Source organism: Plecotus auritus (assembly GCF_963455305.1).
Source record: "Plecotus auritus genome assembly, chromosome: 3".
Lineage (NCBI taxonomy): Eukaryota > Metazoa > Chordata > Mammalia > Chiroptera > Vespertilionidae > Plecotus > Plecotus auritus.
Window position 1 is genome coordinate 163371740 of NC_137772.1, and position 17629 is coordinate 163389368.

The following is a 17629-nucleotide window of genomic DNA, read 5'->3' on the forward strand; positions in this document are numbered from 1 at the left end:
ATCTTACTCCCGTCTCCCAGATGAACTCCTAGGGGACACTTTGCATATTAGCCATATGTGTATGTATGTGTGTTATATATATATAACATTTATATATTTCATTATGGTTTACAATATGCCTTCAGATATCTTTTTTTCTGATTTGTTCCTCTTAATCTTGTAGGGATGGAACTGGTATCATCATCAACATCATCATTTTAATTTATAGATAAGGAAACCAAGGTGGATCTATGTTAAGTAGCTTATCCTAAGTCACACTGCTACTACATGGTAGGCTAGAACTCTAGACTCTTGATTCTAGATGTAAACTAAAATTATTTTTAGACTGTAATAAAGAATAAAAAGCATTTGAGCAAAAGGACCTGCAGCCCTGGTGACACTGATTCAAGGAGTAACCTAAATTGTGTTCTGCTGAGAGGGGATTTTGTCTTAAAAAAAAAAAAAAGAGAGAGAGTATTGATTTTTAGAGAGAGGAAGTGAGAGGAAGAGAGACATATTGATGTGAGAATGCAACATCCATAGGCCCCTTACTGGGAATCAAGTCACAACCCCACATATGCCCTTGACCAGAAATGCATTAACAAGGGGGAGGTTACCTTTCATAGAGAAAGTTCCCAGCCAGGTTGCCAATTAGTTCCATATTATGTAAATGAGATACCCAAATTTGTACACTTCTGATTGGTCCAAGTTTCGAAGTCCTGATTAGTCAGTAACGTGTTTCCTGCCCAGTCATTATAGAGCAGTTCTCATTGAGGGATCAGGTCTTAGCCCATTGGTCGAAAGGCCAGGAACTTCCTCATAACTGTAGATTCAATTTGTGTAAATGAGCAAGAAGCCTAGAGTTCAACCTGACACTTTCCCAGAATACAGAGTATGTGAGAAGACCCTGTCAGCAAATGTCCACTAGGTTCTTATCCTATCTAATAAAAGAGTAATATGCAAATTAACCATCACTCTGCTACACCTCCAAGCCACACCCCCCAGCCAATCAGGGGCAAGTATGCAAATTAACCCAACCAAGATGGCAGCCGGCCACGGAGCGAGCAGGAGACTTGGGTTTCCCTGGCGATGGAGGAAGCCAAGCTTTCACCCTGCTCTGGTCGGCCCTGGCTTTCGCTCAAGGCTACAAAGTTTCAATTATAGAAGATAAATAAATCCCAACAAAAATGGCTGCAGCCACAGAGCGAGCAGGAGGCTTGGATTTCCCTGTGATGGAGGAAGCCAAACTTCCTGGCCAGCCCTAGCCTCCGCTCAAGGCTATAAAGTTTCAATTGTAGAAGATAAATAAATCCTAGATCCCAGGGCCTCCACTTGGGTCGCCGGGGGGGGAGGGGGGCGCGTGGCCGGCCTGCAAACCACCACAGGCCCCTCGCCCAGGCCACCCCACACCCCAAGGGAACCCCCACCCTGATCCGGGACACCCTTCAGGGCAAACCAGCTGGCCCCCACCCATGCACCAGGCCTCTATCCTATCTAATAAAAGAGTAATATGCAAATTGACTATCACTCCAACACACAAGATGGCTGCCCCTATGTGGTCAAAGATCCTGCCCCCATGTGGACACAAGATGGCCACCACAAGATGGCCAGCAGGGGAGGGCAGTTGGGAGGGACCAGGCCTGCAAGGGAGGGCAGTTGGGGGCGATCAAGCCTGCAGGTGAGGGCAGTTAGGGGTGACCAGGCCGGCAGAGGAGGGAAGTTAGGGGCAACTGGGCCTTCAGGGAAGGGCAGTTGGGGGGAACCCAGGCCTGCAGGGGAGGGCAGTTAGGGGTGACCAGGCTGGCAGGGGAGGGCAGTTAGGGGCAATAAGGCTGGCAGGGGAGCAGTTAGGCATCAATCAGGCTGTCAGGGGAGTGGTTAGGGGGTAATCAGGCTGGCAAGCAGAAGTGGTTAGGGGCAATCAGGAAGGCAGGCAAGCCAGCAGTTGGGAGCCAGCAGTCCTGGATTGTGAGAGGGATGTCCGACTGCCCGTTTAGGCCCGATCCCAGTAGGATCGGGCCTAAACGGGCAGTCGGACATCCCTCGAGGGGTCCCAGATTGGAGAGGGTGCAGGCTGGGCTGAGGGACACCCCCCCCCCCAATGCACGAATTTCGTGCACAGGGCCTCTAGTCATTTATAACATTTGGGCCCTCGTTTGGCCATGGGGAGTCCATCTCAGCAGATAAATTCTTTCTCAGGGTTCACATCAAATAAATATTTCTTCTTGGGGGTCCACGTTCTCTCCTCTCTTGACTTTGGATCCTATGTTATCCTCAAACTCCTTTTGCTTTTTTGACTACTATTTGTTTTCTTTACTGCACTCCTCCTTTTGCTCTCTTAACATGTCTTCCTCATAACTGCGTAGGGGAGCAGAATTTGTTACCCCAATGTGTGTCTCTTTGTCATAAGGATTATTTTAAGCTAGTTCTTTTTTAAGAAACAGCAGACCCTGTGGAAGCTCTGAAAACCAAGCAGAAGTTACCCTTTGTAAAGGATGCATACATATACACTAAGAGAAATCTCCATTTCTAAGGGTATACCAGGAAGGGGGATGACTCAATCTCTAGTGACTCTTATTAATGGAAAAGGCAATATTTAAATCTGTATAACCCTACACTTTTTATTGTGCTTTTCCTGGGAACCTCCCATAGCTGATTCTCCTGACCTCCAACATCAGTTGTCTTTAGCTAAGAATATTTAAGGTGATAACTTCCAACATTTTGGTGAGTTACTCAGTTTTCCTGGGTCTCTCCTGTGTATATAGGAGGTATTCATGTTATTAAACGTATTTGTTTCTTCTGTTCATGCCTCATGTCAATGGAATTCTTAGCCCACCTAGAAAAACGAAGAGGGAAGAGGGGAAATTTCCCCCTCTCCTGCAGCTGCCCTCTGGTTTTCTGTTTTCTGCACTTACTCAGTAATTATCTAGTTTTACAGCTTCAACATTTAGTTCTATGAAGATGACCTCCCATTTTTCTACCACTGGTTCTAATATTCTTTATTACCAACTTGTATTACCAGACTATTGTTAAACTGGCATTAGGGTTCTTGGGCTCCCCAAGATAAAAATTGAGGGGAAATCCCAGAGAAATGTCCAGACAGATTTTATTAAGCTTATGCTCAAGCACAAGGGAGGCAGCACAGATGAAAGAAAGGTCCTCTGCACTGGCCTGGGGGCTGGCTCTGCCTGGATGCTTTAAAAAATGTATTTTTTATTGATTTCAGAGAGAAAGGGAGAGGGAGAGATAGAAACATCAATGATGAGAGAGAATCATTGATCAGTTGCCTTCTGCATGCCCCCCACTGGAAATGGAGCCCACAACCTGGGCCTGTGCCCTGACCGGGAATTGAACCGTGACCTCCTGGTTCATGGTTGATGCTCAACCACTAAGCCATGCCAGCCAGGCTGTTTTTTGTTTAGAAAAGCAAGCAAGAATTTATTGACCATAGCAAAAATATCATGGAATCCCTTAGAGGTCAGGGGATATGCGTGTGGGCGCAGGGGAAGGGAATGGCTCAGGCATGATCCCTGGAGGGAGAGCTCCTGCTTGTTTTTTAAAACACTCTTATGTTATTAATATACTAGTATTTTACTATGTTTTTGTTTTGTATTAAATTTGTGTGGTTATCTTACTCACCTATTAGTCAATTCTTGAAGACTGAAAATAAGTCTTTTCCTGATTCTGTTTATGGATAATAAGGTCTGGGTAAATATTTGTGAAATGTATTAAATTGAACCAAAAATAATATAATTTTCAGCTGATAACTACTAAGTCCTGTGTGAAAATTTCCTCTTAGGCTTCACTTCAATGTTTGTTAAGCCTAGTGCCATTGCCACCAAAAGCTCACTCATTATGGGTTTCTTGGCAGAGAAAGAAGTTGGAAAAGTAGGTCAGGTAAGCTACTTTTATTGGTTCTAGTCCATTCATTAGTTTCTCTTAGAGGAAGTAGGTGTGAAGCAGGAAGCCTGAGGCAGGACAGAGCATTATAGCATCTATATCCTATCTAATAAAAGAGAAACATGCAAATTGACCATACCTCTGCTATGCCCACAAGCCACACCCACCAGCCAATCACGAGTGAGTATGCAAATTAACCCAACCAAGATGGCAGTGGTCACGAGCTGGAGCAAGCAGGAGGCTTGGGTTGCCCCCGGCGATGGAGGAAGCCAAGTTTCCTGCCCGCCCTGGCTGGCTGTGGCCTCCGCTCAAGGCTACAAAGTTTCAATTATAGAAGATAAATAAATCCCAGATACCTGCTTCCAGCCAGCCCTGGCCTCCACTCAAGGAGGCACTGAAAAAAAAAAAGCAAAAAAGGAGGAGCTGGGAGCTTGAGTCGCTGGGGGCCATGGCCAGCCTGCAAACAGCCATCAGCCCCTTACCCAGGCTGGCCAGGCACCCCAACGGGACACCCCACCCTGAAGGGGCTCTGGCCAGCATGAAAACAGCCCTCAGCCCCTTACCCAGGCTGGTCACACCCCCATGGGGTGAGGGTCCCTGCTGGGGGGCTTGGCCAGCCTGCAAACAGCCATCAGCCCCTCACCCAGGCTGGCCAGGAACCCCAGCGGGACCCCCACCCTGATCCGGGACACCCTTCAGGGCAAACCAGCCGGCCCCCACCCCGTGCACCAGGCCTCTATACTAATAAAAGGGTAATATGCTAATTAGACTGGGAGACCTTCCAGGAGACCTTCCGGGCGTTCCTCTGGACAAAGCCATGGTGGCGGGGCTGAGATAGAGGTGGTTAGAGGCCAAGAGGGGAGGGCAGTTGTGGGTGATCAGGCCAGGATGGGATGGCAGTTGTGGGTGATCAGGCTGGTGGGGGGCGGGGCCATTGGGGGTAAGCAGACCAGCAGGGAGGCCAGTTGGGGGCGAGAAGGCCATCAGTGGGCATCAGTTGGAGGTGATCAGGACAGTGGGGGGGGCAGTTTGGAGTGAGCAGGCCAGCAGGGGGGCAGTTGGGGGTGAGCAGGCCAGCAGGGGGGGCAGTTGGGGATGATCAGGCCGGCAGGGGAGGCAGTTGGGGGCGAGCACACTGGCACGGGGGGCAGTTGGGGGCGAGCAGGCCGGCAGGCAGAGTGGTTAGGGGCAATCAGGCAGGCAGGCAGGCAGGTGAGCGATTGGGAGCCAGCAGTCCCGGATTGCGAGAGGGATGTCTGACTGCGGGTTTAGGCCCGATCCCTGAAAACTGGCAGTAGGACATCCTTTGAGGGGTCCCAGATTGGAGAGGGTGCAGGCTGGGCTGAGGAACACCCCCCTGCCCCTGTGCATGAATTTCATGCACTGGGCCACTAGTATATATATAAAAGGCTAAGTGACTGACTGTCCATCCATCCGACTATCTGACCAACCAACCGGCTGGTACATCTGACGCGCACTGGCAATTTAAAAATAAACGTTGACTTGTGCATGTGCGCTACAGATAAAGCTCTCGCTGGTGCCAATCACACATGTGTGTTTTGGTCTGTCATTGTCAATTGTTTGGAGGGCAATTTGGCTGTTTTTGTTGACATTCTGAAGCTGAAATAAAGTGACATCGTCAACAGAATATGTCTGAATCTTCTTCCATCTTTGACACTTCTATTATAGAGAAAGAGCGAATAGCGATATTAAAATATTTCTTCTAATTAATTTCTTTTCAATGTGCACAAATCCATGCACTGGGCCACTAGTCCTATATAATGAAGAGCTAATATGCTAATTAGATTGAACAGCAGAATGACCGTACGGACAACCTTCCAGATGAAGCTGGGGCTGCAAGGGCCGAGCCCCTTGCACGAATTTTATGTATTGGGCCTCCAGTTATTTAATAAAAGAAACAGCTTTTTAAAATCCAAAGCATTTGCATGGTTCCTTCAAGTTCATTATGATGACATCTCTCCTTCATGTATTAGTTGATTGCTAATTAGTAGATACTTAAATGGCCAGTATACATTAATACTAAGTAGAAACACCAAGAGATTCAGACACCTTTAAAAATTCAGGTTCTATTTACCTACTACAGATTTCAAGTATGGTTCTATGCATACTGTCTGTCTTTAGTTTCAAGTTGAGAGATGGGACACTTGGAATCCATAGATCCATTGAAAGGTATTTCTAGCCGAAACCGGTTTGGCTCAGTGGATAGAGCGTCAGCCTGCGGACTGAAAGGTCTCAGGTTCGATTCCAGTCAAGGGCATGTACCTTGGTTGCGGGCACGTCCCCAGTAGGGGGTGTGCAGGAGGCAGCTGATCAATGTTTCTCTCTCATCGATGTTTCTAACTCTATCCCTCTCCCTTCCTCTCTGTAAAAAATCAATAAAATATATTTAAAAAAAAAAAAAAGAAAGGTATTTCTAGTTTGAACTCTTTATGCAGAGTTCTTATGACCCATGGCCCACTGGTCACTTATCTACCAAAAACGCAAATTTTAAAAAAGTACAAATACCATTCTTTTGTTTGTATGTGTGTGCATGTAGATTAGATTTTTGTCCTGAGCCTTAATTTAAAGTTTAAAAAGTTAGGCTAGCATGCAACAAAAAATTTGATATTACGTTGTATATGGGGAACCAAATGACTATATATATACTAGGAAATCATATACCAGGTACTTGTTCAATTTATTTTTAAAACACTCACATAGTTTCTATACTCATTTATACTCTGTACTCAGGTACTTTTTCTAAGTACTTTAGGAACATTGTTAATCCTCATAATAACCCTATGGGATTGGTACTATGACTTCATTTTACAGATGGGGAAACTGAGGCACTGAACAATTAAAATTATTTGTTCAAGGTCATTTAGCTATTGAATGTGAGAACTGGAATGTGAACCCAGGTCACCTGACTCTACTTATAAACACTGTCCTTTCAAAGGAATTGCATTGTCCTAAGGCTACTCTGTTTTTCTGGTTAAGGTTCTCCTGGTTAGGGAGAGTGCCTTTGGGGATTAGTTCTCGGTAAGTAATGATCCATTTCTTTTGATAGTTTTATCAAGAACATCTATTAGGTGCTTGATTATATAGGACTAGAGGCCCGGTGCATGAAATTCGTGCACAGGGGAGTCCCTCAGCCCATCCTGCACTCACTACAATCTGGGACCCCTCGGGGGATGTCCGACTGCCGGTTTAGGCCTGATCCCTCAGGGACATCCCTCTCACAATCCAGGACCACTGGCTCCTAACCACTCACCTGCCTGCCTGCCTAATGCCCCTAATTGCTCCCCTGCCTGCCTGATCACCCCTAACCGCCTCTGCCTGCCTGCCTGGTTGCCCCTAACGGCCCTCCCCTGTTGGCCTGGTCGCCCCCAATGTGCATATGGCTGGGGTCCCTCAGCCTGGCCTGTGCCCTCTTGCAGTCCGGGAGCCCTCAGGGGATGTCCTCAGGGGAGCGGGCCTAAGCCAGCAGTCAGACATCCTTAGTTCTGCTACAGAGGCAGGAGAGGCTCCCGCCACCACTGCTGCACTTGCCAGGTGTAAACCCAGCTTAGGGCTTCTGGCTGAGTGGCACTCCCCCTGTGGGAGCGCATTGACCACCAGGGGGTAGCTCCTGCATTGAGTGTCTGCCCTCCTGGTGGTCAGTGTGCATCATAGTGACTGGTTGTTCCACTGTTTGGTCGATTTGCATATTAGCCTTTTATTCTATAGGATATGTACCAAATGCTTCTTGAGTTTGGACAGACTTAGAAGATAAGAAGTAAGTGTCCATCTCAGGTGTATTTATTTATTTTTTTAAATGTATTTTATTGATTTTTTACAGAGAGGAAGGGAGAAGGATAGAGTTAGAAACATTGATGAGAGAGAAACACCAATCAGCTGCCTCCTGCACACCTCCTACTGGGGATGTGCCCGCAACCAAGGTACATGCCCTTGACCGGACTCGAACCTGGGACCTTTCAGTCCGTAGGCCGACACTCTATCCACTGAGCCAAACCGGTTAGGGCCTCAGGTGTATTTATGTTAACTATTCACATAAAGTTTACTGAAAGATAAGGGACTATGTAAACTTCACATGTCTATAGTGCTTTTAGAATTCACATTTGTTGCCTTTGCTCCTCACACCAACTCTTTGGTTGGCAGGGCAAGTATTAGTAGTTTCATTTTAAGGATGATAAAACTGAGGCTCAACGTTTTATTTTTTTTAATTTTTTTTATTTTTTTAAATATATTTTATTGATTTTTTTTTTACAGAGAGGAAGGGAGAGGGATAGAGAGTTAGTAACATCGATGAGAGAGAAACATTGATCAGCTGCCTCCTGCACACCCCCTACTGGGGATGTGCCTGCAACCAAGGTACATGCCCTTGACCAGAATCGAACCTGGGACCTTTCAGTCTGCAGGCTGACGCTCTATCCACTGAGCCAAACCAGTTAGGGCTTGAGGCTCAACGTTTTAAATGACTTTCCCAAAATCTCAGATGGTGAGCAACTGGGTTAGCACTCTAATCCAGTTCTCCTGACTCCAAATCCAGTGATCTTTCTCCTATATTAAATCCCCTTCCTAGGATCTGAACTTTGCTGTTACTTTGGCAACAGTGCAGAACATTGAGTGCCTAGAAACCATGACACTGCCTTCTCTGTGCCACAAAGTTAAAAGTTTAACTTAGGTCATTAGCCATCAACCCCTTTGTTAGATTCCCTTCTTCTGGTGCTTCCTCTTAACTTTCGTTAAACCTGCTACCCTTGTCACCAAAAGCTCATTTTTGATGGGCTTGGTGGCAGATAGATCAAGTATGCTGTCTTTTCTGGAATGTCCAGACATTCTGTTTCTCTTGGTCCTGGGTTTGGAGTAGGAAGCCCGAGAGACACCCAATAACAGCTTGGAGTGAGGCCGTTTCCCAAACTTGGGCCTCACATTCCACCTCTGACAGCCATTTCCCTGTCAACAGCTCTTGTGAGGTGTGGCTGTTTGGCAAAGGTGAAGGGCCTTTGCCTTCTGTTGGTCTGAGGTTACAAACTCTGTCTAGAGTGGTTCAGATAGGGAATAGTCCTGATTTTAGAGGGAGGAGCCATGCCCTGGGAGCTCACTTTTCATCCAGCTATTAAGTTCTGAAGAGTCAGATGTATGAGCAGATTCTGAGAAAACTTTAACTGCTAGGTCATTCACAATTTTGTCAGCAGGTGGCACTGCTCTCTTTACTCACCAAATACAGTCTCTCCAAGAAAAGAAATACTGTTCCTATTTCTTTGCTGCAATTGAGTTCCTCAGACTTGCTCAGCCAGCCCCAACTATTTCTCCTCAGTTCCCTGTAGTAGGGATTTAGTGCACAATATCTGAGAATACGTTGTAATGTATATATGCTTTCTTTCCATAAAGAATTTGAAATTGCTTATAGCATACAGTATAGGAGGGAAAGGAGAAGATAGTTTGCAATAAAGAAGATATAATTTGATTCTGGGTAGCTGGAGGAATTGTAGGGTTATTGGGAGCAAGTTTCTGCTGTACTTTTCTCATCTCTCTAACCTAATTTATAACGTATTCCTGTTCTGTTAAATCTAAGCAGCACTTTTACTACCCTGCAGCCTCAAGGCTGCGCCATCAGCATTCCTAAACCTATAAGCTTCAATTTTTTCAAGATGCAGGCCTCACCCATTCATTCATCCCATATAGATTGAGCTCTGATTGTCCCCAAGGCCTTGTCCTGGGCATTGAGACCACAAGTATATCCATTAGGTAGCCTTGGCTGTGCCCAATCAATTTATGATAGGATTCTCTTCTCTCCGAGAGCTTTTAGCCACCTGGAGAGAGAAGATCTACGTTTATACTCATTAAGATTAGAGAGCTATTGCTAGCAATGTTATAATCAAATGCTAAATCTTTGTGATGGGTCTTAATAGGGATCTAGGATTGTTTTTGCTTATATAAAAAAATAAATTGGTAAGTTCCATCTCGTTCAAGTTTCTAACAGAAAGCCAGATTAAAACTGCTGCTTCAATACAATTTGTAAGGACTGGCAAGGTCCAAAATGCTGGGTGGCCCGGGGTGTGGGGAGGCTTGGGCGGAGGGCCCACGCAGCCTCCAAGTCCTTGGCCAAGTGGAAGGACCTGCGTCTCACCCCGCCCACTGTTGTCCGAGTCCGAGGTTCGGACGAGGATTGGAGGGGAGCGCGGGGCTGGGCGGAGGGCTCCAGGGAACCAGCCTCAGGAATCCAGCTCCAAAGTTGCCCCACCCCCAAACCCCCACTCCCTGCGCCCGAGGGGCGAGGGGCACGTGGCAACCGTGAGGCCGGCCGCTTTGTGGCGCGCGCGGGTTCCACCGAGGGCGGCGCCGAGGCGGGGCTGGGCAGAGGCGTCCGCTGTCCCCGGCACTCGGCCCGGCCGCGGGCGCCCCGCATGGCCAGCCCCGCGGGGTCCGGCTTCCCTGCGCGGACCAACAGCCGCCTGGACGCGTTCCTGCGTAGGCATCTGGCGCCCGAGGTCTACGATGCCATCCGCGCCTATGAGCCGTGCATTGTGGTGTCCGATTCGGAGAAGCACACCTTAAAGTACTTGGTCCTCAGCGACCGGCTCATCTACCTGACCGAGAACCCGCCCAAATCCATCCGACAAGTTGTGGCGCTGCGGGACGTCGTGGCCATTGACCTGGTGAGGAGCTCGGGCGGGCAGTCGGGTTCCTGAGAGTCCCTTTCTTGCCCCCCTCCCCCCACTTCAAGCCCCCCTCCACGCGGGAAGGAAGAGGAGAAGGAAGACCTTACCCTTCCCTCCCTGGACTCCCGAACTCTTTAACTTACTTCAGTACTAGCAGCCACGTAGGGAAACTGATTGCCACATGCATTCGGTATAAAGATGGGTTGCCGTCAAACCCCACTCCCACCCCCAATAGGGTACAGATTTGAGAATCTAGCCTGGTATCAAAAGTACAGTTGAAGGGATTCCTTCGTTCATTATGCACCCAGCTTGTGCCAGGCACTGTGCTACACAATGAGGATGCAAAAATGAAGGAGGGTTCCTTCCTGGAGACAGAAAGCCAACACCAATGCCGATAAATGCCATGTGATAAGTGCTATTATGCCTTGTTTACTTTTTTTTTTTAAATATTTTATTGATATTTTACAGAGAGGAAGGGAGAGGGATAGAGAGCTAGAAACATCGATGAGAGAGAAACATCGATCAGCTGCCTCCTGCACACCTCCCACTGGGGATGTGCCCGCAACCAAGGTACATGCCCCCGACCGGAATCGAACCCGGGACCCTTAAGTCCGCAGGCCGACGCTCTATCCACTGAGCCAAACCGGTTTCGGCATGCCTTGTTTACTTTTTAAAAAAATCTCCAGCGTTTAGAGCATGTTAGGTGTTCAGCTTTAATGAATGAAGGCATTAATGAGATAGATGTGCACAGGATGCTTGGCACTCTCAGGCGGAACACTTGATCCACACTGGGCTCAGGTCATAATGGAAACACGTCCTTGGTGGGACTGTCATCAGAGTGAAGCCTTGCAGGAGAAACAATCTAGCAGAGCCACGCCCTGTCCCAGTTTTTATTGTGCTGCTACTGTATCCCTTTTACTGCAGGAGTAGATTTACCTTATAAACCAGCAACAGGTTGGAAGCAGTCTCTCTTCTCCAATTACTGTTCTCCCCACCTTGGCTCCCTTTGTCAGAGCTGCTTTCTAGATGTGTTCTTCCTTTTTCCACAGGGCACAGGTGTCTAGCCTTGTCTTTTTCCCCCTTGTCTGAGTCTTTATGTTCCCAAGGGAGAGGCTGGTGAGACTCTTGATGGGGCTGTTTTGCCAAGAGAATCATAGCTTGTTTGGAATAGTCTGTAAGAAGAGAATAAAATTAATGAAAACATTCTTTTTATTTTTTTCTACTTAAAAGACCTCTGTGGGATAGTATCACAGTGCAAATTAATTCGTTTGTTTTTTAAAGTAAAAGTTGGGAAGAATCCTACAAAAAGGCTTACCAATTTATTTGGTTATATTTTAGGTACAAAATTTCAAGCATAGAGAAGAATGTGTAATGTCTGTAAAGATGCTGAACAAATACAAGATTTGAGCACGTCAGTCTGGCACAATAGAGTTTAACTTTGGTTAAAGTTGGGATAGGCAGGTTAATGGCTCCCAAGAGATATCCCTGAAACCTGTGGATATGTTACATTACATCATTACATGGCAAAAGGAACTAAGGGTGCAGATGGAGTTGAGGTTGTTTACTAATTAGCTAACTTTAAAATAGGGAGATTATTTTGGATTATCTGGGTGGGTCCAAGGTAATCACAAAGTCCTTAAAAGTAGAAAAGTGAGGCAGAAAAGGAGTCAGTGGCAGAGTGATATAGCATGAGAAAGACTTACTAGTTTTGAATGTGGAAAGGGGCCACAGGCCAAGGAAAAGGCTAGGAATTGGGTTTGCACCTCCAGAAGAAATGCGGGCCTGCTGACACCTTGATTTGAGACCCATTTCAGACTTCTGTACTCCAGAACTGTAAGAGAATAAATTTGTGTGGTTTAATACCACCAAGATTGTGGTAACGTATTACAGTAGCAACAGGAAATTAATACAGTAGTTTTCCCTATTACAGTGTTTTTAAATGGGCAATTATTTAAAAAAAATATTGCACCTGTGAGAAATAAATGTAATCATGCTAAACACAAATTCCTTAAAAATCTCTTTTTCTGAGTTTTAATAAAATAGTTCTAGGGTTATTATTATAGTTCAGTGGCTGTACTAACCTCCATAGGATGTGTACAAAGAGGTGTTGCACAATTGTTTTACCTGGTATCAATAACCACAGATGTAGTTGACTGTCATTCTCCCATGAACACTAGGTCCTTAATACCACAGTGTATAGAATTTTCCTGATTTCTGTGTTATATCTCATGTAGTTGTCCTCCTATCCACGCTAACAAAAGACCCGAACTTGGATTGGGTACAAGTGATATTTCCTTTGCATCAAAGACCAGCTTAAATTGCACTTGGAGATCTCAGTAGGCCTATGCTATGGTTCATCTCCTAAAAAAAAAAAAAAAAAAATGAGTTTCTAAGGTTGCAGAGCTTTTATAAAAGGCTGACATTTTCCTTAAAAGTTACTTTTAAAATTATTCCCTAGAATTCTGCTCTTGTTGTATGCATCAAAACACTATTCTTTAAGTACTTCTAAGATTAGACACATATCGTCAAAGTGTGAGAACCAAATATCTAGAACAGTCTGTGAATTTCCTAAGGGTTCCCTCCTAACAGCTACAGAGAGAGAAAAGAATCAACTCCAGCAGCCCTTGCCTCCACGTGTTGCCTCTTTCTTTCTGTCCTTTCACCACTGCCCCCTCCCGGAGTATCTGCTCTCAGCCACCCCGGGCTCGGCGTGGCCTCTCGAAGAGGCAACAAATGCACCTTTTACAGTCTGTCTTGTTTGCCTGCAGTGTTTATTTTATGTCCTCCTCTTTCAAGGTAGTTCAGATCACCATATTCACAACCCTCCTCCTGCACTTCCTTTTTCTTCTCTTCCTCCTCCTCCTCCTTTTAAAAATGTAAAACACATTCTTAGCTTGGACAGGTTATAGGCTATGCTGAAGGGACTGCTGTAATTTGCCAATTGATCCCTGCTTTCCCCCTTTCGGTATTCAGATCCTACACATTTTGTCTTTTTGGTTAATTCTCACCAGAAGATATTTTCCCATAGAGTGGAAGGGAGGGGGAGAGACACACTGGGAGAAACATTGATGTGAGAGAGGCACATCGATTGGTTGCCTCCCACACATCCCCTGACTGGGCTGGGATTGAGCCTGCAACGGAGGTACTCGCCCTTGAATGGAATCGAACCCGGGACCCTTCACACTCCGGGGCCCTTCACACTCCGGGGCCCTTCACACTCCGGGGCCCTTCACACTCCTGGGCCAATGCTCTATCCACGGAGCAAACTGGCTAGGGCAAGAACCTACACATTTTCTAGGCTAATCCCGTTTCCTTGGCTGAGCCCAGGATGGCAGGTTTTTGGTCTTTTTTGTTCATTGCTGTGTCTGTGGTTCCTAGACCACCGTCTGGCACAGAGAAGATGTTCAGTAAGTATTTGTTCAATATTCAAAGTAACCTGTCTCTTCTCTTTCTGAATTTATTGTCCGCAGTATACGTTTGGGCATTTTATAATACGTTTTATTCAGCTTTTGCGTTCTATCAGTGCAGACTTACTTGGTCAAGTTTTTTAACCTCTACTCCGTGCCTCACTTCCTCATCGGTGAAATGGAGATAACAGCACCTTACTTACAGAACTGTTGGAAGGCGTAAATTAACAAATGTAGCACTTACAAAAGTACTTGGCACATGATAAGAACTACATACAGGTTAGCTATAATAATCTTTATTCACATATATTAAGTCAGTCAAGGCTCCCCATGAACCTGTAAGATCCATATTACTAGTATTATCCCCTTTCCAAATTAGGACACTTAGCTTTAGGAGATTTAGGAAATTTGGAAAGAAATTAACTGTTTTTGAGCATTTATTATATATTAGGTGTTTTAAAATACATGATCTCATTTACTATTCTTGAAAATCTACCCAGTAGGTTTGACAAATTTAATACATTTAAAAATAGAATTCCCCATCTTTACCCCAAACCATGTTCATCCCTCAGCTTTCCCTATTTTAGGAAATAACATCTTCCATCATCTTTAATTCTGTCTTTCTCTTACTCCCACATCTAACATATTAGTATATCCTTCTTTTAAAAAAAATGTATTGAGGTAACATTGGTTAATAACATTATTTAAATTTTAGGCATACAGTATTATAATTTGCTATCTGTATATGCCATTGTGTGCTCACAACCCTAAGTCTCGTTTCCTTTTTTACCATATATTTGACTTCCTTTACCCAATTCACCCTCCTCCCACCTTCCTTTCCTTTTAGTAACCACCATTCTGATGTCTGTATTGGAGTTTGTTTTTATTTATTTTGTTCATTTGTTATGTTTTTATTTCATATTCTACATATGAGTGAAATCATTGGTTTTTGTCCTTGACTGTCTAGCATTTCATTTAGCATATTACCCTCAAGATCCATCCCTATCAAAAAAAAAAAAACCAAGATGGCGGCATAGGTAAACACCTAAACTGCTGCCTCGCACAACAATTTCAAAACTACAACTAAAAGACAGAACGGACACCATCCAGAACCACAGGAAAGCAGGCTGAGTGAAAATTCTACAACTAGAAGGAAGGAGAAAAGCTCACAGAGAATTGGAGGTACGGCAAAGGGGCTTTGTGCGCGCAGAGAGGAAGGGCGGCTGAGAGCTTGGCTGACTTCCTCTGGCGGAAGGGGGAAGGAAGCCTCGGACCGCGAGCTGGGAAAGGCAGAAGTCTGAAGGCGCACACGGGCCAGTGCGCACAAAGGCTGCGGAGGTAGCCATAGGCTTTCCCTAGTGAAAGGGAGTCAGAGGATCCTGACTGAGCCCCAGTTCTGACTGCAGTGAACCCCGGTTCCAGGCGAGCCCCTGGGGACCCACGCTCTTGTAGGGGGAGTCTGGACTCTCGGGCGGAGACTCAGGAGCCCGGGAAAGGCGGAGGACTGAAAGTGCGCACACGCGCCGCGCCGGTGCGCACAAAGGCTGCGGGGGTTGCCACAGGCTTTCCCTAGTGGAGGGGAGTCAGAGGATTCTGACTGCACCGAGCCCCAGTTCTGACTGCAGTGAACCCCAGTTCCAGGCGAGCCCCTGGGGACCCACGCTCTTGTGGGGGGAGTCTGGACTCTCAGGCGGAGACTCGAGCTGGGGAAGGCGGAGGACTGAAAGCGCACATGCGCGCAGGGGCGGGGCTGACAGGAAGCCAAGACTGAGACTCCACCCCATCCAAGCTGAGCACAGAGGCTATTGCAATTTGGCAAGTCTAATCCTATAAGGCTGTCTCCAGCACCGGGCTTCTCCCAGCATAGACACAGCTGATCCTTACAGCCAACTGGCCCGGAGGTCAATTCTTCCCAGTGATACCAACAACAATAAAGACTTAATTACAACAAGGCTGTACACACAGTCCACAAAGGGGTGCACCAAGAGTGTCCACCTCAGGTTAACTGGGGAAGCAGACCCACTGGGCCATATTGGAAACCTAGCACAAATATCTACCTTACCAACTCAGGGATTCAGTGAAAATGCGGGGTCAAAGAATCAGATCACAAACGAAAGAAATGGAGGAAAACAAACGACTGGATATAGAATTCAAAACCACCGTTATAAGACTTTTTAAGAATATCCTAGAAAAGGCCGATAAATATAACGAGACCCTCGAAGAAATGAAAAAGGACCAACTAGAAATTAAACATACACTGACTGAAATAAAAAATATTATACAGAGACCCAGAAACAGAATAGAGGAACACAAGAATCAAGTCAAAGAATTGAAATACAAAGAAGCAAAAAACACTCAACCGAAAAAGCAAAAAGCAAAAAAAAAAATCCAAAAAGTTGAAGATAATGTAAGAAGACTCTGGGACAACTTCAAGCGTACCAACATCAGAATTATGGGGGTGCCAGAAGAAGAGAGAGAGCAAGATACGGAAAACCTATTTGAAGAAATAATGACCGAAAACTTCCCCCACCTGGTGAAAGAAATAGACTTACAAGTCCAGGAAGCCCACAGAACCCCAAACAAAAGGAATACAAAGAGGACCACACCAAGACACATCATAATTAAAATGCCAAGAGCAAAAGACAAAGAGAGAATATTAAAAGCAGCAAGAGAAAAACAGTTAATTACCTACAAGGGAGCACCCATACGACTGTCAGCTGACTTCTCAACAGAAACTATGCAGGCCAGACGGGAGTGGCAAGAAATTTTCAATGTGATGAATAGCAAGAACCTACAACCAAGATTACTCTACCCAGCAAAGCTATCATTCAGAATTGAAGGGCAGATAAAGAGCTTCACAGATAAGAAAAAGCTGAAGGAGTTCATCACCACCAAACCAGTACTATATGAAATGCTGAAAGGTATTCTTAAAGAAGAGGAAGAAGAAAAAAGTAAAGAGAAAAAATTATGAACAACAAATACATATCTATCAACAAGCCAACCTAAAAATCAAGTGAATTAAAAACCTGAAGAGCAGAATAATCTGGTGAATATAATAGAATCAGGGGCATAGAAAGGGAGTGGGCTGATAATTCTCAGGGGGAAAGGGGTATGGGGGGGTTCATGAAGAGAATGGACAAAAATCATACACCTATGGATGAGGACAGTGGGGGGGAGGTAAGGGCAGAAGGTGGGGTGGGAAAGGGGTGGAGGGGAGCTATGGGGGGAAAAAGGAGAAATAATTGTAATAATCTGAATAAAGATTTATTTAAAAAAAAAAAAAAAGATCCATCCCTATTGTTACAAATGGCAGTATTTAATCTTTTATTTTTATGGCTGAGTAGTATTGCATTGTATATATAACACATTTTCTTTATCCATTCATCCAGTGATGGACTCAGGTTGTTTCCATGTCTTAGCTATTGTAAATAAAGCTGGAACGAACATGGAGGTACACATATCTTTACAAATAACTGTTTTCATATGTTTTGGGTAAATACCCAGAAGAGGAATTGCTGGGTCATATGTTAGTTCTAGTCTTAATTGTGAAAGGAACTTCCACACTAGTATATCCTTTTGTCTTGTGTAAAGGAGGAAAAAGTTTTCCTCAACCCTCTTAGGGTTCCTGGCTGGGTCCCTAAACTGGCAAAGACAGAGTAACAGGAGAAAAGCGTACAA

The 17629-nt window shown here is 45.4% G+C and overlaps 1 protein-coding gene and 1 long non-coding RNA gene across 6 annotated transcripts in view; one reads left to right on the plus strand and one right to left on the minus strand.

Moving 5' to 3' along the window:
- Nucleotides 1-10173: 10173 nt before the first annotated feature.
- The window catches only part of LOC308245197 (uncharacterized protein C12orf56), a 78561-nt gene continuing 71105 nt past the window's right edge, over nucleotides 10174-17629 (plus strand). Inside the window, exon 1 of the mRNA XM_080662075.1 lies at nucleotides 10174-10541. Within this exon, the coding sequence (XP_080518201.1) occupies nucleotides 10290-10541 (252 nt within the window). The 5' untranslated portion in view covers nucleotides 10174-10289. The remainder of the gene's footprint in view (nucleotides 10542-17629) is intronic.
- The window catches only part of LOC308245198, a 111442-nt gene continuing 104757 nt past the window's right edge, over nucleotides 10945-17629 (minus strand). For 2 of the 5 annotated variants that reach the window (XR_013960228.1, XR_013960230.1), the window contains 3 exons: nucleotides 12669-12905; nucleotides 12248-12375; nucleotides 10989-11716 (listed from right to left, as the gene is read on the minus strand). This is a non-coding gene — a long non-coding RNA (uncharacterized lncRNA). Of the gene's footprint in view, nucleotides 11717-12247; nucleotides 12376-12625; nucleotides 12906-17629 lie in introns of all 5 variants that reach the window. The other 3 variants (XR_013960231.1, XR_013960227.1, XR_013960229.1) reach the window with 3 other exon arrangements.